Source organism: Oreochromis niloticus, linkage group LG7 (assembly GCF_001858045.2).
Source record: "Oreochromis niloticus isolate F11D_XX linkage group LG7, O_niloticus_UMD_NMBU, whole genome shotgun sequence".
NCBI lineage: Eukaryota > Metazoa > Chordata > Actinopteri > Cichliformes > Cichlidae > Oreochromis > Oreochromis niloticus.
The window spans coordinates 8,012,703-8,037,480 of record NC_031972.2 but is presented as its reverse complement, the minus strand read 5'-3'; the positions used below and the strand labels follow the sequence as shown (position 1 = coordinate 8,037,480).

The following is a 24,778-nucleotide window of genomic DNA, read 5'->3' as shown; positions in this document are numbered from 1 at the left end:
ACATACAGGGAAAAAAAACCCAACAATCATAAGACCCCCCCCCCCTCTAATGAGCAAGCACTTTAGTGAGAGTTGGAAGGAAAAACTCCCTTTTAACAAGAAGAAACAAACCTCCAGCAGAACCAGGCTCAGGGAGGGGCGGCCATCTGACGCGACCAGTTGGAGTGAGAGAAGGAAGACAGGATAAAAGCCATGCTGTGGAAGAGAGCCAGAATATGATTCCATGCAGAGAGGTCTATTAACACATAGTAAGTCAGAAAGGTGACTGAAGAAGAAATACTCAATGCATCATGGGAATCCCCCACCAGCCTACACCTATTGCAGCATAACTAAGGGAACATTCAGGTTCACCTGATCCAGCCCTAACTATATGCTTTAGGCTTAAAACTTTGCTTTTTTCTAATCTTAAAAGTAGAGATGATGTCTGTCTCCTGAATCCAAACTGGAAGCTGGTTCCACTGAAGAGGGCCCTGAAATCTGAAGGCTCTCCCTCCAATTCTACTTTTAAATACTGTAGGAAGGACAAATAAGCCTGCAGTGTGAGAGTGAAGTCCTCTAATGGGGTGATATGGTACTATAAGGTCATTAAGATAAGATGGGGCCTGATTATTCAAGGATCAGGATTTTAAATTCAGTTATGGATTTCACATGGAGCCAAAAAAGGGAAGCAAATGTAGGAGAAATATGCTCTCTCTTTCTAGTCCCTGTCAGTACTCTTGCTGCAGCATTTTGGCTTAACTGAAGTCTTTTCAGGGAGTTTTTAGGACAGCCTGATAATAACGAATTACAGTAGTCCAGCCTAGAAGTAAAAAAAAAAAAATGCATGAACTAGTTTTTTTTTCAGCATCACTCTGAGACAGGATATTTCTAATTTTAGAGATGTTGTGCAAATGGAAGACGGCAATCCTACATATTTGCTTAAAATGTGCATTGAAGCGCACATCCTGGTCAAAAATGACTCCAAGGTTCCTCACAGTGTTACTGGAGGCCAAGGTAATGCCATCCAGAGTAAGAATCTGGTTAGATACCATATTTCAAAGATTTTCAGGGCTGAATAGAATAACCTCAGTTTTATCTGAATTTAAAAGCAGAAAATTAGAGGTCATCCAGCAGTTTAACTAATTGGTTTGTGTTATCTGGCTTCATGGATAGATAAAGTTGGGTGTCAACTGCATAGCTTTGGACATGTATGCTTTGCCTTCTAATGATGCTGCCTAAGGGAAGCATGTATTGGTCCTAGCACTGAACCCGTTGGAACTCCATAATTAACCTTAGTGTTTGAAGAGGACTTTTCATTTACATGAACAAATTGGAGTCTATTAGATAGATATGATACAAACCACTGCAACACACTACCTGTAATGTGTACAGCATGAGCTAATCATTCTAATAAGATATTATGGTCAACAGTATCAAACACTGCACTGAGGTCTAGCAGGACAAGCACAGAGATGAGTCCACTGTCAGAGGCCACAAGAACATCATTTGTAACCTTCACTAAAGCTGTTTCTGTACTTTCATGTGCTCTGAAACATGAATGAAACTCCTCAAATAAGCCATTCCTCTGCAGAATTGAATTCAAACAGTGCCAAATCACAACAGTCGCCTCAAGTTGCTTTATATTGTAAAGTAGACGCTACAATAATACATACAGCGAAAAAACTACTGTGTTAGCTGTTTGACAACTACTCTTTCAAGAATTTTTGAGGTGAATAGAAGGTTGGGGATTGGTCTATAATTATCCAAGGCAGCTGGGTCTAGAGATGGCTTTTTAAGTAATGGTTTAACTACTGCCAGCTCTAAGGTCTGTGCTACATAGCTGATTATTAAAAATTGAAGCATTAATGGCAGGACTTCTTTGAGCAGTCTTGTAGGAATAGGGTCTAAGAGACACGTTGATGGTTTGGAGGAAGTAATTACTGAAGTTAACTCAGAAAGATCAATTGGAGAAAAAGACTAAATGAATATCAATGGTACTGAAGATGAATATGAATAATTTTTTATCTAATGGTTAAAATTTTATTTGTGAAGAAGTTCATGAAGTCACTACTAGTTAATGTTAAAGAAATAGTTGGCTCAACAGTGCACTGACTTTTTGTCAGCCTGGCTACAGTGCTGAAGAAAAACGTAGGGTCATTCTTATTTTCTTAAATCAATGATGAATAATAAGATGTTCTATCTTTACGGAGGGCTTTCTTTTAAAGCAGCAAATTATTTCTCCGGGCTAAATAATGATCTTCCAAATTGGTCATATGCCATTTCCTCTCCAGCTTACAAGTTATCTGCTTTAAGGTACGTGTTTGAGAATTTTACCAGGGAGCCAAGTACTTGTGATTTGAGGCTGTATTTTTCACAGGAGCTATGGTATCCAGAATCATACGCAGTGAGGAGGCAAAATTATTAACAAGATAATCGACCTCTGTTGGAGTAGCGTTCAGGTAGCTACTCTGCTCTGTGTTGGTACAGGGCATTGAAGATGATAACACTGGGTGAATTATATTCTTAAACTTAGTCACAGTACTTTCAGAAAGACATCTACTGTGATGAAGTCTACTCCCCACTGCTGTGTAATCAATTATTTTAAATTTAAATGTTATTAAGAAATGATCAGACCAGTGAAGGGTTTTCAGGAAAATGTTCACTTTCTATGCCATATGTTAAAACATGATCTAGAGCACGATTAAAGTGGTGGGTGGGTTCTTTTAGATTTAGAGAGAAGCCAATTGAGTCTAAAAACAGATTAAATGCTGTCTCGAGGCTGTCATTTATAGAATCTACATGGATGTTAGAATCACCCAGTTTCCACATTTAAACATTTTGAAAAGCATTTTATAAGCTGAAGAATTGATTTCCAGAAAAGCTGCCATATAAAATAATCAGCAGCAGATACAAAATGCATACTTTTTATAGTCTGTAGTCATTGTTGTTATTTCTTCAAATTTTAATTAAGCAGATATAAAATTCTGCTTATACAAAAGTCATTATAGTTTCTTTAGTGCAGTAGAAAAATACTAAATAAAAAAAAAAAATGAATTCCTTGTTACATTATACAGTATAGAAGACACAATGTCACACCATTAAAAGAGCAGGAATAGGCCATTGGATTAAATATTGTTCAAGTTGCTGACCCAAAAAGCTCAATGGGATATTGCTGACAATGAAATAATTTGTGGTCCAATCCACTAAAGTCAGTTCTATGTTCTGTCTTTACTTCACCATACCACAGCATATTGTGGCAGAGCTAATGGAGGAAGCTAACAACACACGAACAGCAGTTGGGAGGCTTTTCCGACTGCTACACCAACAGGTTCTTTTTTTTTATATATTTACAGTCTTTCACTTAACTGCAAAATGGTCAAAGTAAGCTTGCACAAGAGAAAAGATCTAACGATGATGTTTTGTTTTTTCTTTGCTCATTTACCCTTACTCTCTTGATGTTCAGAGACCTCATGTAAGATTCTAGGAGGATGTTGGTTTGGTGTAACTGTTCTTGATAAGCTTTTATTATACCTATGATAACAAAGTCTTCTTGTCAACCTGATTAAATATAGCAGAACTTACATGGACAACTGGAGACCCAACAGCTGTCCTTGTTTAAGTTATTCCTATTATTCTACTTTGATATCTGCTAGAATATTTCTGTTTGAGGTGTATTGGTGGTTTTTAATGTAAATTCTGCATGGAAACGTGTGCGATCACAGAAAAAAGGGCAGGTATGTGGATGTACACATGGAGGTGCATAATTATTAGTTGATGACTAAAATTTAGGCCGTGTTAAGGTCAGTGTTCATGACCCAACAGTAGGAAAGAGGCTGGGTAAAAAGGGATCCATCGGACAGTCCTGAGTCAAAAACCACTGTCTTGATGATCCCACAGACTTTTGGGAAAATATTCTGTGGAGAGAGGGGGGAAAAACGAACTTTTTGGATGGTGTAAAACTAACACAAAATTGCATAAAAAGGACATCATTATCAATCATGAATTCTCCTTTCTAGCCGAAAAAATCATGTGGTCGTCACCTTTACTATCTGTCAGGAGTCTGTAGAATGTAGAAAGGATGCTTCCTCTTCTTGCTGCTCTTCCAAAACATCCAGCAGATGCTTTGTTAATCATAGGTCAGAGACTGGGCCAAAGAGTTTTAAAGAAAATAGGAGAAGGCTTTTTGTTCACAACTAAATGAAATTCTGCTGCTGCTTTTCAGTTCTGCTTTACTGTTCTTCCCTCAAACTATTTGGATGGAAAGGAAAGAATGACTAATAACTGGTTTGGAGAAAGATAAACAATTGGCACATACTAGTGCTTCAGATGCATCAAAACGGCCCCTTTCCACAGCTAACTCTGGCTTTCAAACAGAGCCAAAATGGTATGCACCTACTTATCTAAGATCCAATGAAATGGAAATAACTCAGCTCAGTCCTCATCACAACCTTCCCCAGTGCCAAGTGTTGTCTTGTATTTGATTACCCAAATGGTAAAAGAAATAAAAAGTTCTTTGGTATTTTTTGTTTTTTGTTGTTGTTGTTGTTGTTGTTTTTTTGTTTTTTTTCAAACGAGTTGTCTTTTGTTGTTTTAACTCAGTCATGGGGATGGAGTTACTCTTGTGTAAGCTTCAATGATGAGGGCTTGTAGGGTGGAAAGATAGCATCAGAGAAAGGGGAAATTCCATTGCAGGCAAGTGATACCATCTGACAATCCATGATACATTATGTGAGAGAGACTGCAAACTTGTTTTTCATACATGTTTATGTGTAGATGATAAGCGTGAATGACCCTGTTAGTCACATCTGGATATAGTTTGTGCAAAAGAAGAACTTCACCACCTTTGATTTCCAGTTAGAATTTAGTCCTACAGTCTCAAAAAGTGCTTACAATATAGAGTGGTCTAAAAGTTTCCATCCCCTTTTCACATTTTGCACACATCTTTATGGTATAGTGTACATTTTAAAATGGATTAAAAACTAGCAAATTATTCACCTGCACAATTAACTAACATCAACAACAAAATACCATTTTAAATATATTTGAAATTTAAAAAATAAAATATTTAGTTATCTTAAATATGTTTTTCTGCAGTGCCTGTGTTGTCTTGCATGTTAAAAATATCTGCATATTAGGTTCTTTTTGGTGGGTTTTTTTTGTTTTTTTTTTAAATGTGTTTTCTTTTGGAGCCACATAGCAACCCGATTGAGTGGGTACTTGGTATGATGCTACAGGGTATTGTGATGTGTTTGTCAGACACACTAACCTTTAACTTTTATGAATTATCATAATCATTTATGTGTCCTTATTCTCAGTGGTGAGTCGATAAATGTTTGAGAAGTGAAATGATTTGTTGTAGTACCACACATTCCGGCACGTTAGATTCGGAGTTTCCAGTCTACAGTTGGCTTAGGGTAGTAACAATTTTGGATTTCCGCTCTCATTTTTTCCCTGTCTAATTTGGCTTTTGATTTTACCCCCGTCCCCTGGTAGCTCAGCTCAGCAGTTTGGATGTTGCATGTGTGTAAATTACTTCTGAATAAAAATAGCCTTTTAATTTGGAAGGGTAAATGACCATTTCTTGCTTCCCTCTTTTATCCAGTATCAAAGTTGAACCCATTTTGTGTGCTTACCTAATTTCACAGCACTTTCGCTTCAGTTTCTACCAAAAAAATTAGGGAAAATGAACAAAAGATAACAGATCTTTCATCTCTTGATAATCATTGGAAAAGTCTTGATCCTGTGGTTACCTAATCTTCCATCTAGATGTATGTGGTACAGTAAGTGTATCACATACATGTTCAAACATATTTATCCAGTCCACACAGTATCTCTCCACACTAATCAAGGCCAGAAGAGCGTAGAGTATGGCACCAATATGTGAGCACTGCAGAGAACCAATCCTTGCTTCTCTGCAGCGACCTCAGCTGTCACTGGTGGCTCACTTAAACTGTAGAAATGATCTACAGACATGAGAAAAATACTCAGTCAACTTTACAGTTATGACACAACATTAATGTAAGACATTAATACTACCAGAACTTGTGTAAGATAATGTAAGATTTACGTGTGGTAGTTTGCTTAAGCTAGTTAAGTAGTGCTTATCTTTTTTATTTACGGATGAACAATACTGTTCTATACCTCCTACATGGTGGCATTATTTACCTATTCAGATTGAAAATGCAAGTAGCTGTCGGTACTTTAGCTTTCATCCTGGCAGCAGTTTAAGGTGACAGATTCTCTACAACAGGGGTGGGAAACCGCCGGTGTCCTGCAGGTTTTAGATGTCACCCTGGGACAACACACCTGAATCACATGATTAGTTCGTTACCAAGCCTCAGAACTTCAGGACATGTTGAGGAGGTCATTTAGCCATTTGAAGCAGCTGTGTTGGATCAAGGACACATCTAAAACCTGCAAGACACCGGCCCTCGAGGCCTGGAGTTGCCCACCCCTGCTCTACAACATACATGTAGATGTCACTGAACAAGGAGCTCTGGGAGGGATGTTGCCACTTTCAGGGATTTAATTAAAGCTACCGGGGCAGAATATGGATCACAAGACCGCAAAATTTATGGTTTTTCTTCATATCTTTGTTTTTCCTCCATGGATAGATGATCCAAGTATTCTATTTGCCTCTATTTGTGGTCATGGTGAAGTAGTTTTGCCCACCAAGATAGCAAGCTCGTCACATGGCTGAAAACTATTACACATACATTACACTTTGTCATGTGTCTTACAATACATAATGTCTAGCTCTTTGCCTTCTTGATTTATAGCGATTTAAAAATCTTTCCAAATATCCAATTGTCATCTTTTCTTTAGTTTTATACTCTCCAACCTCTCCATTTTTTTTACTCCAAAAATGTTGCTGCATTGATGGTGTCTTAAATTTCTGTTGCACTCTCCATCCTCCTAACAATCTTGGGACCTGCTATCTATTTTAGCTGCCTGCTACCGCCCGTGGCAACCTTATAACCGCCTGCTCCTGCAAAATGTGTGTTGGGTCTGATCCCAGTCCCAATGCAAGGCTCTAGACTGGGGAACCATGACAGTATCTTCCTCATTATAGGAGATTCCCAGCAATTCACTGGCTTATCGGGATGCCTCTGGTTTTGTCAGGGATAGCAGACCATGCCATCCATGAACTCTCCTCAGAGATTTGAGCTTCCATCTTAATGAGCCAGTAATGCCGAACTGAGGGAGAATTGTGTCTTTGGAGGTATCTATTAAGACAGCTTGTAGGAATTGAAGCACTAGGAAACAGGTCTATAGCATGGTGGGAGCGAGAGTGCTAAATGTTTTTCGAAAATCTTCTGTGATATCATGGTAGACCTGAAGAACAGACGAAAAATCAGAAGCATATTTCATGCAGTTTTGTTGACAAAAAACACTAACCAGAAATAGAATTATGAATCCAGTCCATATGATGGTTATATTTACTCAGCCATGGATGACCTAATAACAGTGGTATACGGGTGCTTTGAATAGATATAATTGGATTTGTACTGTTACCAGAAATGGAAAGTGATAGGTTTGGTTCAATGTGTAATGTCGGGTTCTATCAATTACCCATTTACATTATATACAACTGCTTTCATTGCCTCTGATATTTATTTAGACTCTTTCTCTTCAGTTGATCATTAGTTAGTTAGTTAACTTCAGTAATTACTTCCTTCAAAGCATCAACATGTTTATTAGACCCCATTCTGCCAACGATTCTTTAAGATGGCCTACCAATGATCAACCCATCTCTATTAATGGGCTATGTACCACAGGCCTTGGCAGTAATTAGACCAAGCCAAAGATGTCCTAGCTAACTGGTGAATCTCCAACCTTCCTTTTATTTGAAAAGTTCTTGAAAGAGTAGTTTAAAACAACTGACTTAGACTAATGGTCAAAAGTTTTAGAACACACCAATTTCAGTAAATCAAAGTGGCCAGGGGTCACTGACTATCTTCTATGCCTTCACTACTTTTACTCTTCCAGCTGAGCAGTACTCCCTCCTCTCTGGGTGTCTTAAAGAGTTGCTCCACACCTATGGAATATGTAACTGACTGAAGAGGGAGCCTCTCATTCAGAGAACCAACATTACAATGTAACCATTTTTGTTTGTTTGTTTGTTTTCTTTATGTGATACATACCATGTATATATAACATTGCTGGCTTGGGTCCTCAAAGCGTTATCTCACAATACTGACAGAATGAGTATTTGTTAAAAGTTAAATTTTGGCATTTGCTTTAATTATAGAGTATGTGTGGTTATGTATGTAATTATAGGTTAATAATAAATGGTGTTCATTTCAGTAAATCAAAATGCTTAAATGAACACAGCTTGTAAATTCTTTGAGTCTTTCTTAGCTCACTTGCCTGACGCTATTAGATTGTGATCAGGATAACTTTTTAACCCTCTGGGGTCCAGGGTATAATTGGCCGTTTTTGACTACTTTTGATTTTACCTCTATATTTCACCTTTAAAATATGTTTTTCTTGCCTTGTTTGGTGTCATTATTTTCAGCACAACCTCAAATATCTGAAATTTGAGTTATTTTTTCATTTTGGTATACTATATTAGCACAGTTGATCTAAATTCAGACAAAAAATTCAAAATCCGAGTAGATAAGTTATATTTTTTACTGTAAAACCCACAAACATGTTTAACGAATCATTTTCATAACTTGAAATGCAAATAGAAATTGTACATTTCTAAAAATTATGCACAAGTTTTGCAAACAACAAAGTTATATGGTACTATTTACCTAAAAATGCAGCCAAGGCCTCAGGCGTTTTTTATATAACCATTTAAATCTATTTACAGAACAATCAGGTGTGCTGCATCAAATAAGAAGGCACACAAATTATTTATGCAAGTCCAAAAAATGTAGTTTGTGTTCAGTATAAGACAGAGGAGAACACCACAGACCTAAACCCTGCAAGTCTGACAGCAGGAGGTGTATCAGTCCACTTTTCCATGTGGGAACAGCGTTTACACTGGAATCTGCCTTTGACGGCTTTTTTGGAGAAAATATGAAATTCAGCAGTCTAACTGACACACAATACAAAACAATAACTACACAACAAACTAACTATAGCCTCCAAACACGCTAAACATCACTAATGTCTCACATATGAAAACTCGCTCTCTCTCTTTCTTTCGCTCGCCCGCTTTCCATCGCGGGTGTCACTCCTAAAAACTTCCCCTTCTCCCTAAGCAACCAAGTGTCACATGTTGCCATATCATTTTTTGATTGGCTGACATGGTAAACTCTAACACCAACAGGGAAGGGGTGTTTTTTATCTTTACTTTTTCACTCGCAAGCGGAGAGTGTTTGCTAGCGCTGTCTGTAGTAAACGCCGTTTTTACCATTCTTCCCGCTGTAAACACCGCTGTTTTGTTCAGAAAAAAACATCGCGTGTATTTTTTTATCATAACTCTGGTTTTACGTGGCCCATCGACACAATTCAAAAACTGGTATATAGTTTGAAGTCCGCACTTTCGACCCAAGTTGAATTGGAGACTCTGACTTGCTGCATCTTGTAGCTGTGTTGTCTTAAATTGGTCATGTGATTTTGACCCGCCGGCGCGTCCGGCGACCCCAGAGGATTAAAAGTAGTTTGTGAAGTTACCACTGTTGTGCCATATGTGTAAATGCATATAAGTCTTTAGCCTAGGAGATGTAAAATAGGCTGAAAGCAACAAGAAATAATTTTGGCTCTCTTTAATGTCCTAAACACTGATTTTATTTTATTTTGTTATTTTTTTTATTTGTATTAGTAAGTCATTATTCTGACATGTCAGAGATAGAATTGTTAGTATATTAATAGCCTTCCGTGAATTGCTACCATATAGTGGTGGAGGGGTTTGGGTGTCCCAGGGATCCCAAGGGCTATGTTGTCCGGGGGCTTCTGACCCATGGTAGGGTCTCCCATGGCACACAGAACACCAAGGGAACAGTTCACCCTGCCCAGGATAGGGTTACCGGGGGCCCCGCCCTGGAGCCAGGCCAGGGGAGGGTGCCCGAGGGCGAGCATCTGGTGCCCAGGCCTTAGTCCATGGGGCCTGGCTGGGCACATCCCGAAAAAGGGACCATCCTCCTGCAGGCCCACTACCCACAGGAGGCACTGTAGGGTGCGCGTGCATTGTGTGCTGTGCATGGCCAGGAGAAGAAGCCTTGGCAAACCGATCCCCAGCTACCAAGACTAGCACCTGGAACATGGAATGTCACCTCTCTGGTGGGGAAGGAGCCTGAACTAATGCGTAAAGTTGAGAGGTACCGGCTAGATATAGTTGGGCCACTCTTCTTGGAGCCCAGCCTTCTTGGAGTCCCTGGACGGGGTGCTGGTGGGTGCTCTGCCTGGGGATTCTGTTATCCTACTGGGAGACTTTAATGCTCATGTGGGCAACGGCAATGAGACCTGGAGGGGCGTGACTGAGAGGAATGGCCTCCTGGATCTGAACCCGAACAGTGTTTTGTTGTTGGACTTCTGTGCAAACCGTAATTTGGTATAATGAACACCATGTTTGAATATAAGTGTCCATAAGTGCACGTGGTACCAGGACTCGCTAGGCCGCCGGTCGATGATCGATTTTGTAATTGTGTCACCAGACCTGCGGCCATATGTTCTGGACATGTGGGTGATTGTACGACAGGCCAAGTGGAACGCGGCTCGGGCAGCTGAAGCAAAAACTTGGGTGTGGGAGGAGTTTGGAGAGTCCATGGAAAAAGACTTTTGAACTGCCTCGAAGATATTCTGGCACACTATCAGGTTACTCTGGAGGGTAAAGGAGAGGAGTGCTCTTCTTGCACTGTGTATAGTGCAGGTGGAGCACTGCTGACTTCGAATGAGAAAATTGTTGGGCGGTGGAAGGAATACTTCGTGGACCTCCTTAATCCCACTGGCACATCTTATGTGGAGTAAACAGAATCTGGGGACGAGGGGGACGACCCGCCAATCTTCGGGGACGAGGTCACTGAGGCAGTTAAACAACTCTTTGGTGGCAGAGCCACTGGGCTGGATGAGGTCCGCCCTGAGTTCCTGAAGGCTCTGGATGATGTAGGGCTGTCTTAGTTGACACACCTCTACAATGTTGCGTGGAGATCAGGGGCGGTACCTCTACATTGGCAGACCAGGGAGGTGGTTTCCATCTTTAAGAAAGAACATACCCTCCGGTCCCCTAACTATAGGGGGATCACACTCCTCACACCCTATACCAGGGTGCTGGAAAAGAGAGTCCGTCTGTTAGTCGAACCTCAGATAGGAGGAACGATGCGGTTTTCGTCCTAGTTGTGAAACACTGGACCAGCTCTTTATCCTCTCAAGGATACTTGAGGGTGCATGGGAGTTTGCCCAACCAGTCTGCATGTGTTTTGTGGACGTGGAGAAGGGATTCGACCATGTCCCTCGGAGTGTCCTGTGGGAGGTGCTCCGGGAATATGGGGTGTTTGGCATTGGCCCGTGTGTGAGGCTGCACGGCGTCAACGCTTTAGCGCCGTCCAGCCCCTCGAACGGGGCGATCTGTGCTAACTCGCTAACGCAGATTTGCAGCGTTAATGCGGTTATAGCGTTAACGTCATTTTAACAAGATTACCGCTGACATCACTAAAACTAAATTTGAGTTCAACGTGATATATACATAACCTTACAGATCTGAGTAAGTAATACTGCTGTCAACTTTTACTGAAGAGCATGATGCTCATTCATATATAAAGCTGATAATAACTTTTTCTTCCAAGAGCGGACTGCGTGGGGCTGTAGGCTCCCTTGGATGCTGATTGAATGGGATGGGCTGGGCTAGAGCCGGGGTGTTGCTCATGGTGCCTTTGCCCTCCCCTAATGGCAGGGTCACTGGGGGCGAATGGGGTTGTGCCTCGCGGCCATGGTTGTGCCAGCTGATGTCCTTCCTGGGCTCTGGGTCTTATTAGCTGTCCCTTGGCTCTTGCAGTGCTTTGGACTTTTCTTCCTGGCTGTTCGTGCTTCCGGGGTGGGTCTTTGATGAGCTGTCTGGCCTCTGTTAGATCTTGGTGAGGGTGTTTTGGGCTTGATCTTGATCTTCACTGTGGGTCGCACTGCCTAAGGTCTCTAATTTTGTGTGGCTTTCGGTCACCACCATAGGTTTTAGTGTTCCGTCTTTGGTGATTTGGGTGGCCGTGATGGGAATGGGGATACCCTCACCATGTGAATCACCATACTGACTGCTGTTGTTTCCTCTCTGTCCTTGGGTGTGTGTTTATTTATTTGACATTATCACTTCTTGACAATTTCATCCGGTGGTGAAGATGTGGTGACAAGATGACACCTTACTAGCTGATCAACAGATCTCAGTAGCTCTCTGGAATGTGTGTTAGTTAAACAAAAATATGTATTGATTCATAATCAGTATGCTCCTTGTGGCTTTGCAGAACTCCTTCAACCACAAACATTCTTGGTGAGAATGAAGACTGTGATTAGGTTTCAACTCATGCTTTCCTCCTTTGATGCTGTGGTTCTTTACCTCTACTTACTAAACTTGAGATTTTATTCAACTAGCAACATAACTTTTCTCTGAAGTAGCTCTGCTTTCAGTACATTTTTGTAGAACTCCAGCCTGCTCTCTGAAAATATCAAAAATCTCAAAGAATAAGAGTGTAGGGCATAAAAGGGCATAAAAGTGTAGATGAGTGTAGGATGAAGAATAACAAAGACAAGGGTCAATGGACTACGTTACAGGAGGAGGTCAGCACACACATTTTCAGCAAGATAGCCAGGAGAGGGAAGGAAAGTGTTGCGGTGTGCCAGACAGCCCTCAGTCAAAACCCCAGCACATAGAGCCGTGGCCTGGCCTCTTAGTGCTCAAAGGGCCTTTTCATGACAGAGGCAGCAAGCTCTTGGAATGCAGCAGCCAGCAGCCCTATTCAGCTGCGGATGGAAAAGCATCCCATTGCCCCAAGTCCCTCATTTTCCAAGGCATTTGATACATGTAATCAATCACAGCTGCTGCCTGGTTTGACCAGGCCTTAGGAAGCTTAACTCAGTTTTTGGTTTTCTTGGTTTGTACTATAGTGCAGCAAAAAACATTAGTTTATTAGAGTCCTTAATACTACTCGGAACACAATTATAAAGACCTTTGACAGCACTTATTAAACCTGACTATATCCCCATTAAGTGGATCCTAGAGGTTTTCATGATGATGGCTTTGTCTTCTAAGGCTTTGTCTTTCTTTCTTGTAGTGGATGATGTAAAAATGTAACTTCAGGACTGAATATGATTTAACAGAAATAACATTTCTGTAAATTCCCCTACCCTTGGAGACTCATTTGACACAAATATGCAGGAATAAAAAATAAAAATTACAAAATTATATCAGCTTGTCTGTGAAGGTTATCAGTCATTCACTTGGAAATAAAGTGACTGGAGTTAAAAAAAAAAAAAAATATTGAAGATGTTTCACCTCTCATCCAGCCTGTAGTGGTAATGGCCCACACCTGTTTTCACGCCTTGACTTATGTGATGAAGCACATGATTAATAGTGGGTCAACGACCCTCTTATAGCTGTGTTTTGTTTTTTGTTTTTTAAATGGTTGAACAGACACAGCGCATATGTTTATTGGTTCATCACTATATCTTGATATACCTTGAAAAATATATTCACATTTATCAAGGCATGTCTTGCCTTTAACAATGATTTGTCTACCTCCTCAAGCATATTTTTGCATGGGCTACATGTTGTGGAGGGGTTTTTCTTAGTCAAAAGGACAGTTCTGCAGGCATCCACTTTAGTTTTAGCCTACTGAGGGCCTCCTTCATTTACATCAAATGAAAGTTAGACTCTTGAATTTCTGGGAGGCACTTCTATATTCTCAGTACTTGGGACAAAGCAGAATTTTAAGCACCACGTTAAGGATAGAATGCAAAATTTTGGTCTGTATTTTTAAGTCTTTGCAGCACGTTGGAACCTCCACCAGTTTGCATGGTCTTGTTTTTATTTTAGGTTTCGCTTGAACTCATTCGCTCAAATTCTGTCCTCCAGATAATCCGGGCCTCTCAGTAGGCATAGGTGGTGTGGCTGAAGCTCAGAGTGGAGCTGCGCCAACAGTCGAAGGTGAGATTGAAATTCCTTTTGTTTTCTGATGCTGTTTGTGTCAGTTATGTACACGCCTAAAGCTCAGTTACTATTGTACTATTTGTATAATCCATATCAAAATGACTTGTAGAAATATTTAGCTAGAACTGAATTTGGCAATTATTTATTCTTGAGAAATAATTATTTGCAGTTACTGTGCACTGATTCATGAAGGGTGTACTATGAACAAAGTTCAACACAGCCAGGCTTTCTTTCTGTTGTGATTTTCACAGTTATTTAGCCAAGTAAAACTTTCAAGAGACAGAAAACTCTGACTTTAAACTTGACATAGCTCACCAAGCCATAATCTCACTTTATAGTGCACCCTACTGACCTCTGTCATCACATCAAAATGTCACATTTGGACTTTTTGAGCTTGTCTAGAGACTGAAATCAAATGCTGTGGTCATGACCTACATCTGACAATGTAGATTATATCTGGAGAGCTACTCAGAAGTAGTGACTAGACAGATAAACTGTTAATCAAAACATATTTCTGTCATGTAACAAACTCATATTTTACATGTGTGTTCATATAACTATAAAAGTGGATCTATGTGTTTTCACATACCTTTCAGATGAGGTCCAGTGTACAGAGTATAGAGAATATGGAGTTGGAAATATAGATAAAATAGAAATAAAGAAATGAGCCCCTTTAAAACATATGAGAATATTTGTCTAAATGTGTGAAAACCTGTTTTTGAACTTCAGTCCGAATAAGTCCCTACTGCTTCCATTGTTTGCGCTAACCTAAGCTAACCACCTTCAGGGTCTTAGTCCCTCAAAGTTGTCCAAACAAATCCATGAACACGGGCTTCACAAGAGTTCATATCAACATTCTGGAATGTGTTGCCTGAACGAATGAACTAATTACAGCTCAAATTTCCCCTGCCAGAGTAGGCAACAACAAGGACAAGCCTACTGCTTACATATGTGGTCACCTTTGTTTAAACTGATAAAGCTCTAAACATGCTCTCATTATGAACATATTACAGAAAATCACATACATAACATGAAAACTCATCACATCTTCTTTCTGACAGAAGATAAGTTACATGCTGTATTGTTGTGGTAATGCTAATGCTCTGATGAGGTGGTTATTGCACTTGCGTTCCAATAATTGGGTCTTGTTGAGGCACACAGTCTTTAAAGTGTTTCTTTGCAGGCTTTGTCTCTGCACTGCGTGTTTCTTTTTCACTCACTATGTGTTTATACACCACTCTGCATGTAATCATTGCTTATTATTAACCTCGGGCTTCCTTCCATAGCGTCTCTTTTGCCCTGTCTTCCTCCCCTCAGATGGGCTCCCCTCCCTGAGCCTGGTTTTGCTGGAGGTTTCTTCCTGTTAAAAGAGAGTTTTTCCTTTCCACTGTTGCCAAAGCACTTGGTCAAAGCGGGGTGGTGGTGGTGGGGTGTCATAAGATTGTTGGGGTTTTGTATCTTTTTTGTATTGTTGAAGGGTCTTCACCTTCCAATATAAAGCACAATGAGGCAAATGTTGTTGTGGCTTGGTGCTATGTAAATAAGATTGAATTGAATATGTAAGATGTTTTAAAAATTTACATCTTTGGAAGGACCCTTTGGTCCATATGCTAACAATTAGTTGGGAATGTTGCAAATAGTTTCAGTTGTTTCCTTAGCTATATGAGTGTCAGTACTTTAAGGGAAAGATTCGACACTGTCGCAGAAAGACTTAGTAGAGTGTTTCCATTCCTAATTAGAATATATACAGCATTGTCCTTTGACCCATAGGTCCTGAGCTCACCCAAACTCTGGGGTAAAGCACATGGCAGATTTAAATAATTCTTTCATTGTGTTATGTCAGACTCCCATCAGCAGATCAAAACATTATAATTCACAATTTCTGTTGCTGTCTCAGTATCTTTGATTTAGAAATAGCTCCTCTGTGCAGTTATCAGCTGCATTCCTTGAGTAGTTGTTTCTGGGACAAACAAGCTGTTGCTCTTAGTGGGCCAGGCTTTTGAAACTTGCAAGAAAGTCTGTTTTGTAATAAAGCTGCTTTTCATTACTTCTGTCTCGCAGGGATAAGCCTAATCAATCAAGTACTTGAGCTTTGATATTTGATACCTTACTAGTCTCAAAGTAGTTTGGACTTCAGCCAAGAATGATGATGGCCCTGTGGATCACTGAGTGTTGGCTGGCAGGCATTCTGCCCCAACCTCTGCTGGACTACATTACATTCTGTAAGTGGCTGATAAGAGAATTAAAAATGTTGCTTCACAATAAAGTTATGTGGCAACACTCTTGAACAGGAATCTTAGTTGTGGCCTTAACTTTTTCATTTTTCGTGTTGTGAATTGTAGCAGCGTTGTGTATTTTTGACAGATTATAATTTGTCAAAATAAAGAATAAATTAGCCTAAAAAGCCAGTGATGCCCTTACACTATGCAGAGGTTAGCTTCTGAGTGTCAGACCAAGACTGTCATAGTGCAGGGACCTCTGGTCACACTACAACTTCAAGTCAGGCAGTCACTGGAGTAGCAGCCAGGACTGCATAACTTGGGTGGAAATAATATGGTCAAAAGAACTGTGAGGTTGTGACTGAACCACAAAAGGGAGTGTGGGGTTTTGTTTTTTGTTTTTTGGGGGGTTGGGAGGCAACTTTGCAGTTCATTGTGTTTGTTTTGACTCCTTTAATCACTAATACTTGTTTCTCCTTTCCTAACTGCGCTGCCATTACACACTTAATTTCATAAAAGGAAAAATTAACAATTTGTGATTAAAGAGCTTTATGATAACATTACTCTTCTGTAGCCTGTGAGTAGAAGTGCTGTGTCAGGACACAGGCCACAGATCTGTTTTTCCACTGCATGAACTCCAGAATCTGGCTGCTGCTTATAAAGCAGAAGTACTAATAGCCATAATCTTAGTGTGTATTTATCATTATCTCTTCACCTCAGCTATTCCTTTTTATTCCCTTTCTTTACTTGTGTTAAAAAAATATTTCGGTAAGTCCTAAATCAACTTATTTACTCAAGTAGAACTGAAAAAGTTCAGGCTCTGAAATGTGATACAGACTGTAAAAAGTAGGTCAAAATGTTATGACAAAAAAAACAAACAAATGTTATTGGAATCTAAATTCTAACTTTAATGAATGTTCTAAGATTGAATTTATTATGTAGGACACAGTGAAAAGAGAACATTTAAAAAAGAACTATTGCTGTGTATATTTTGGCGGGTGACTTTGCCTCCACATCTAAACAGAAAAATGAGTACAGTCCGGTGTTTTTAAAAAAGTGGGACGCAGCAGGTGGGGGACTGTAAGATCAGTTGTTGTTGTATGTGTTTTTATAACCAAATAACCGAGGTATTGTACAACAATTCACAGTTCCTAGAGTGAAGACTTTCATGCAAAACTATCATGTTTAGTAAATATCCTCAGTCCAGATTTATCCAGAGAATCAAACTATTCTTAGTGTACCGAAAGGAGCTTGATATACCGTGCAATTATGGTAATTTTGAAAGTTGCTGTTTGTGAGGCTGTTCACATGGATGGGGTTTCTGTTGTGTCCCACCCATTATTCCAGTGAAACTGGGCTAAATAACAAAAACACGCATAAAATATAGTTTAACATCTTCCAAAATTAAGCTTAAATCTATCATAAGTGGGTATGTGGGAGACGAGATGTGGATCCAAGTGCAAGACTCGAGAAACGGGAACTGACTCAGAAAAGAAGCTTTAAAGCTAAAATCAAAGAACTAAAAGACAAAACAAACAAACAAAAAACCTAGCAGGGCTGGAGCAAGGAATCCTAATACAAGGAATCATCAGGGAACCCAAGAACTAATGGACACACAACCACAAGGGGCGATGCGACAAGGGGCAAGCGGAGAATCGAACAATATTTACAAAACATAATGACCCTAGGGAAAAACACACTGAGAACAAATCAGGGATACAAAAAAAAAAGGGAAATGACACTCAGTATACAAGACAAGAGACTTTCAAAGTAAAACTGCAAGTAATTAAGAAGTTAAAACCTAACACAGAGATGGAGATTTAGCCTACAAACTTGATATAATGGGATATCAAGGAAAACTCAGAAGTTAGGGTTTACTTTGCTAGTCTCTTAGTGGGTTACTATGAGCAAAACATAACAAAACAGATAACAAGAACTAAGGCTACCATTACACCAAGGGAGTAGAGACAATAAAAGTATAAACAATAAACTAAGAACCATACATTAGTTATTTACTTGTTTTTTTGAAAAATTCTGTACATGGTTCATTAACACTGGACTATAGATGACTGAAGGAAGGTGCTCTGAACAGATGAGTCCAAATTTAAACTCTTTGGTCAGCATTGTCATGTTTATGTCCGCAGTAAACCTAGAGAATGTTTTGATTATAGATGTTCTGCACAGTGAAACACAGTGGAGATTCAAATATGGAATTATTTAAAAAAATGTATATATTATTAGTCCTTTAATTATCCAGGTAAAAATCTGATTGAGATTCAAATTTCATTTCAAAGAGACTTCAAGACCTGGAAATTGAGTTCCATTTCTGGAAACTCCATGGGCAAATGAATGAAAATTGATGGTATCATGAACAAGATGGTCTACCACAATATCTTAGTGCTTAATCATCCCTTCTGCACTGAAATTGATTGGTCATGGGTTTATATACCATGAAGACATCGACCCCAAGTATGATTAAAAGCTTTGCAGAGCTTTGAAATGAACAAAATTTTTATGGAAAAATAAACCATCACGGATAAGTCTTTCCATCAATCCAGATCAAAACTTCTAGACACAAATATGCTTAAACACCTTCAAAACGACTAAAGCCCCAACTTACAATTTATACAATACGAAATTCTCCATAGAACACACTATAAAGGACAAAGGATGTTCCAACATCTTTCTATACCCTTGTCTCACACCCCCTAGCTGGAGCAGTAATACTATGATTATGTGATGGTTCGGGGGTCGATCTGGCTGCATCCCAGTTTGCTGCTGGTTCAGGGGAGCCGTCTGCTCGTGTGCTCACAATTATTAAAATAAGTTTCATTGCAAAGAATAAAATGAGAGACACACTGTACCAGTTAACATTCAAATGCAACAAACTTGATGCTCCAGATGTTTTATTATGCAGAATGCTACTATCAGGCTTAAAACCAATGTTTTACTTCTTAAAGGATATTTCTTGGAGTTCCAGGAGCCAGTCAACAACATCACCCTCTTTCAGGGCCAGACAGCCACCCTTCATTGCAAAGTGGCAGGAAATCCTCGACCGTCTATCCGCTGGCTGAAGAATGATGCCCCTGTAGTACAGGAACAGGGACGCATAACCATCCGCAAGACAGAGGCAGGCTCAAAGCTCCGCATCCAGGACCTGGACACAACAGATACGGGCTATTATCAGTGTGTTGCCTCTAACTCAGTCAAGGTCATCTCTGCCACAGGTGTTCTTTATGTCAAACTAGGTAAGACTGAATTTTATTTGTACTATAACTTAGATTTTAAGCCTAAACTGTATGGGTTAAATAATTAATATAAAGTGTTTATTTATACAACTTCTGTTTACACAAGTCTCAGTGACTGGTCACTGGCTTATGCTGGAAGCTTTTACTAATAAAAAAATAAATAAAAACTGCAATGTTTTTGACTGTAGAGCCAGTCACTCCTTATTTTCATGCTCTTGTTTTCTTTCTGATTTACAGGACAGATGCCCACACGAGGCCCAGCTGAACCGTAAGTGGCCACCTTCTTCTTAATAGTGTGTTACGCGTGTTTGTCTATTTGTGTTTATATGTTTGTAAATATTTTTAATCAATAATCAAGGATTTTTTTTTTTTTTTTTTTTTTTTTTTGTTACAGTTTTTGCTTGTTTTATATTTTGTTTTTTAGAAATTAGCAAATTTTAAGTATCAACCTATAGCACACAGAATGTGGCTATAAGATGTTAGTGCCTTTATGTGTTTGTACAGTCGCTGATGGACATTAGCAACTGTGGCCAGATGGCATCAGTTCATTTGTCCTTCAGGAACTTCCTGCATACTTTTGTAAAATTTAATGGAAATTAAAATTTGTTTCAGCAATCTCCCTCAAGCAATGCTGTGATTATTATTAGTCCTTGTATTAAGACCAAGATTGTTGTCTCTTACTGATAAATTCCACTGCAGTGAAAAAGTGCACAAGAAAAATTGACAGTCACAGTAGCCACACGCGGCTGTGACTGGACGTGTAGTTACATTGTTTTGATGGATTTGCGGGGTGGTGGGCTTGCAGTTACGACATAGCTACATTGCAGATTTCCCCTTGAAGCATAAATCCCCAGTAATGTCTGATTTAGACTTCTGCAGCAGTAAGTGGATGCCATTGTTGCCTGCATTTGTGCTTGTACTAGTTTAAAAACCTCACCTTTACTCCTCCAGAGATGGCTTTTGTCATTGCAGCCAAGTGGCTCAATGTTGGTCTCATCTGATCATGAAACCTTTTTCCAGAAGGCATTTGGCTTCTTCTGGGTAGATTCAAATTTCAGTTCATGTTGAAGGTGTCCGTTTTGGAGCAGGGACTTCTTTCATGGTCAGCACACTCTCACTCCATGGTGACGTAAAACTCACCTCATTGTGGGATGTTTTACAGGTAGTCCACCTTCTTCATGATGGCAGAACAAACAGGATGAGCACTGCCAGAACCCTTCAAATTGACTGCCACTAGGCACTGGTGTGAAAGTCTCTGGCTAAACAATAACATACAGACTTCATGAGGCTAGCCTAAGGGACCAACATCATCTAGTCGGCTCTGTGCTCATTAACTAGCACTGAAATGGTTTTCCAACAGTCTTGAAGAAGTTCCCAGAGATGCTGAGCACTTGTTGGCCCTTTTGCCTTCACTCTGCGGTCCATCTCATCCCAAACCATCTTGATTGGGTTTAGGCCAGGTGTCTGTGGAGGCCAGCCCATCTGGCACAACACTCCAACACTCTCTTTCTTGGTCAAATAGCCCTTACACAGGCTGGAGGTGTGTTTGGGGTCATGTCATGTCATGTCCTGTTGAAAAATAAATGATTGTTCAACTAAACACAAACGAGATGAGATGGCGTGTTGCTGCAGGATGCTGTGGTAGCCATGCTGGTTCAGTGTGCCATCAATTTTGAATAAATCCCCAACAGTGTCACTAGCAAAGCACCTCCTCCTCCATGCTACATAGTGGGAACCATGCATGAGACGCCACCCGTTCACCTTTTCTGTCGCACAAAGACACAGTGGGTGGAACCAAAGATCTCAAATTTGGACTCATCAGACCAAAACACAGATTTCAAAGATTTCCACTGGTCTAATGTCTAATCTCACATCTGAAGTGAAAACATTTCAGGTGAATACATCATCAGCAAAACAACGGGGGACTACTTTGAGGAATCTAAAATATAAGACACATTTAGAATTATTTATCAATTTTTTTTCTTTGCTACATAATTCCATATATCATGCTTCATATATTTGGTGTCTTCAATATGTATCTACCATGTAGGAAGTAGTGAAAATAAAGAAAAAAACATTAAATGAGAAGGTTTGTCCAAACGTTTGCCTGGTTAATTATACGAATCTAAATTATACTGGATTTCTGGGTAACTTTTAAGAGTTTACAAAATCTAACTGTATAATATATCAGCTGACATTCATGCTTGATATGGATTATTTAAATATGCTTATTACAGAAGACCAGTATGCATGTGTAATGTGCAGCTTACATTGCAACAGACTATGTATATCTTTGAAGCAACAGGTTACATCTACAAACAGCAAAGATGTGCAGGGCCTATAAGGGCCAGACATCATATTACATCACATTTTCTCCTGAAGTCATTTAAAGCATTTAAACCTGTTTTTTCTCTTTAGGTCACGTGAAAAACATTTTTGCCAGCCATATCGAGGCATTGCCTGTGCCCGATTCATCGGTAACCGCAGTATCTATGTTGAGTCTCTGCAGATGCAAGGGGAGAGTGAAAACCGCATTACAGGTGAGGAAATTGGGCATCCTTCATGTTTGACATATTCCTTAATTCTAAACTTTAATGATATCTGAAATTTCCAAGCAAGCAGTTAAAACTTTTTCCATTTGTTTTTAGCTGCCCTCACTATGATTGGAACATCCACCCACCTGTCTGATCAGTGCTCTGAGTTTGCCATCCCATCCTTCTGCTACTATGTCTTCCCTCTGTGCGATGAGCAATCTCGTGGCCCTCGGCGCCGTCAACTCTGTAGAGATGAGTGCGAGGCTCTGGAGAATGACCTTTGTCTTGCCGAGTACACCATTGCCAGATCGAATCCTATGTTACTCATGCAGCTTAAGCTCCCAAGCTGTCACTTGCTGCCACAGCCAGGAACACCTGATGCAGCTTCCTGTATGAGGATAGGAGTACCACCAGAGAAATTGGGTTCATGTAGGTGGATGAGTGCACACACGCAAATATGTAAAAACACCCCAGTTATGAAACAAATGTGCAAGCATACACCCCATTGCTGTGTACTATATTCAGTTAGGGCCCTAAGTATTTAGATACTGACAATATTTTTGTAAATATTCTTCTGTACACCATCATTTTGCTTCATAGTCCCCTATTTTCAAACTAATTGGACAAATAGCTGATAAGCAGTTTCAGGGATGATTACATTATAAAATAAGCAGATAAAAGATCTAGAGATGATTTCATATGTATGCATGTTATAGCTGTTAGCCAACCAATCAATCCCATATTGGTTGTTTGATTTGAAATCCACTCTGGTGGTGTAGAGAGGAAAAATTACAAAAAGCTGTGTCGTAGACATGACTTCCACCCCTGCATTTGTAATTCTAGGTACCATTTTAATTGTTTATATATTTTTATATTCTGGTTGGTTATTATGGTTATTATGGTTATCTCTTTAATGCACAAGAGGTCTACAGTGGCATACACAGTTTAATTTTAAACCACCAAATTTCGCTAAATAAAAGTGTATTTTTTTTGTCTAAACCACTGGGAGACTGATACATTTCATAAATATAGCTGTTCACATTTACCTTAGAAATTATGTTGCACCTATACTAATAAGGGAAAATGTTGTTTGTTTATGAACAGAATTTTATTTCACAAATTAATACCATTTTTGTGTTTAAAAAACTGAGTCAATAAATAACCTGCAAGGGTAAACATAGAACTAGGAGCAGAGGATCATATATTTTACTTTAAATTATAATTAATGCATCATTTAGCGCTCATTAAATTCTCAAAATTTCAGACACCTGAAATTCATTGTCTGTCTGTCATTGTCCATTCTACAGATTCCCCCTCAGATCACAGCTGCTATAATGGAAGTGGAGTTGGCTACAGGGGCACAATCAGCATCACTAAATCTGGTCACTACTGCCAGCCATGGAGTGCTCAGTACCCTCACAGTCACCACCTGTCCCAGGACTATCCTGAGCTCTGGGGAAATCACAACTTCTGTCGTAATCCAGGAGGCCTAATGCAGGCACCCTGGTGCTTCACACTGGACCCTCAGGTCAGGGTGGACCTGTGTGAAATCCAGCCCTGCAGTAAGTATCATAAGGGAATTTGCTCCTAAGTTATCAGTTGTTTAAGGAAATCCCAAAATATATAGTGTCTTGGTTTGGTTTTATGCCACCCCTTGTTTCCAGAAGTGCTGCAATACACCTTGGCATTAACTTTGCAAGCATAGTTTTGAAAGTACCTATACTGATGGGGTGGAACATCATTGTTTCATAGGTTATTCCCTCGTTAGTGTTTTGATGCTGGTTGTGGAAAGTACTCTCTTAATACCTTGGTCCAGGTGTTCAAGTGAGTTGACTATGAACACTATGGCATGTGAATCACATCATTTTCATTTTCATAAGACAGTTCAGTGAGCTTTCTTGCTCTGAGGCCATTATCATCCATCAAGAGGCTACAACCATCAGGTGATCACTTAGAACAACTCTGTGTTGAATTACAATGACCCTTGCCTGTAAGTGACAAAGTGGACCTACCGGATTTCCTCATGGAAGGGCTCAAGGTTTCAAGGTTTTCCTGACCTGTCTGTATATTATCCATTTAAATTTAATTTAGTTTTATTTTTAGAGTGCCTCAAGGTGATTTTATATTGCAAGTTAAGGGTCCTGCAATGTTAAAGAGTAAAACCCAACAATCAGATGATCTCTTATGAACAAGCACTTTTCAACAGTGGGAATAAAATTAACCTCCTCTCAAAAGGATGATCGATCTGAGGACCTGACATCTACTGTGAGAGGCTGTTTTTTGAACCAGTTTTTGTCTGAGTGTATGGCTGGGTCTGAAGTACACTGGGACACTCAGACAAAAACTGGTTCATCCCAAGGACAAAACTCCTAAACACAAATTAAACTACATAGTATATGCTGTTCAGTGCAGCGAGGAATGCTACATTGGCGAGACCAAACAGCCACTTCATAAACACATGGCACAACATAGACAAGAGCCACCTCAACAGGACAAGACTCAACTGTACATCTGCATCTAAAGGACAAAGGTCACTCTTTGAGGATGCCAATGTCCACATTTTGGACAGAGAGGACAGATGGATTGGAGCCATGTATGTCCACTGTGAACGACCATCTTTGATCAGAGGGCGGGGCTTACAACACAAATGTCTGCCATCTATACTCCAGCTTTGAGATCCCTTGAGCCCACTCACATCCAGGGCCATGTGATCTC

At 39.8% G+C, this 24,778-nt stretch overlaps 1 protein-coding gene across 1 annotated transcript in view; it reads left to right on the top strand.

Annotated features, from left to right (window-relative positions):
- ror2 (receptor tyrosine kinase-like orphan receptor 2) overlaps positions 1-24,778 on the top strand; it is a 39,072-nt gene that overhangs the window by 6,578 nt on the left and 7,716 nt on the right. The window contains exons 2-7 of the mRNA XM_013264573.3: positions 13,988-14,059; positions 19,242-19,529; positions 19,767-19,797; positions 21,948-22,069; positions 22,178-22,492; positions 23,371-23,625. Of these exons, the coding sequence (XP_013120027.1) occupies positions 13,988-14,059; positions 19,242-19,529; positions 19,767-19,797; positions 21,948-22,069; positions 22,178-22,492; positions 23,371-23,625 (1,083 nt within the window). The remainder of the gene's footprint in view (positions 1-13,987; positions 14,060-19,241; positions 19,530-19,766; positions 19,798-21,947; positions 22,070-22,177; positions 22,493-23,370; positions 23,626-24,778) is intronic.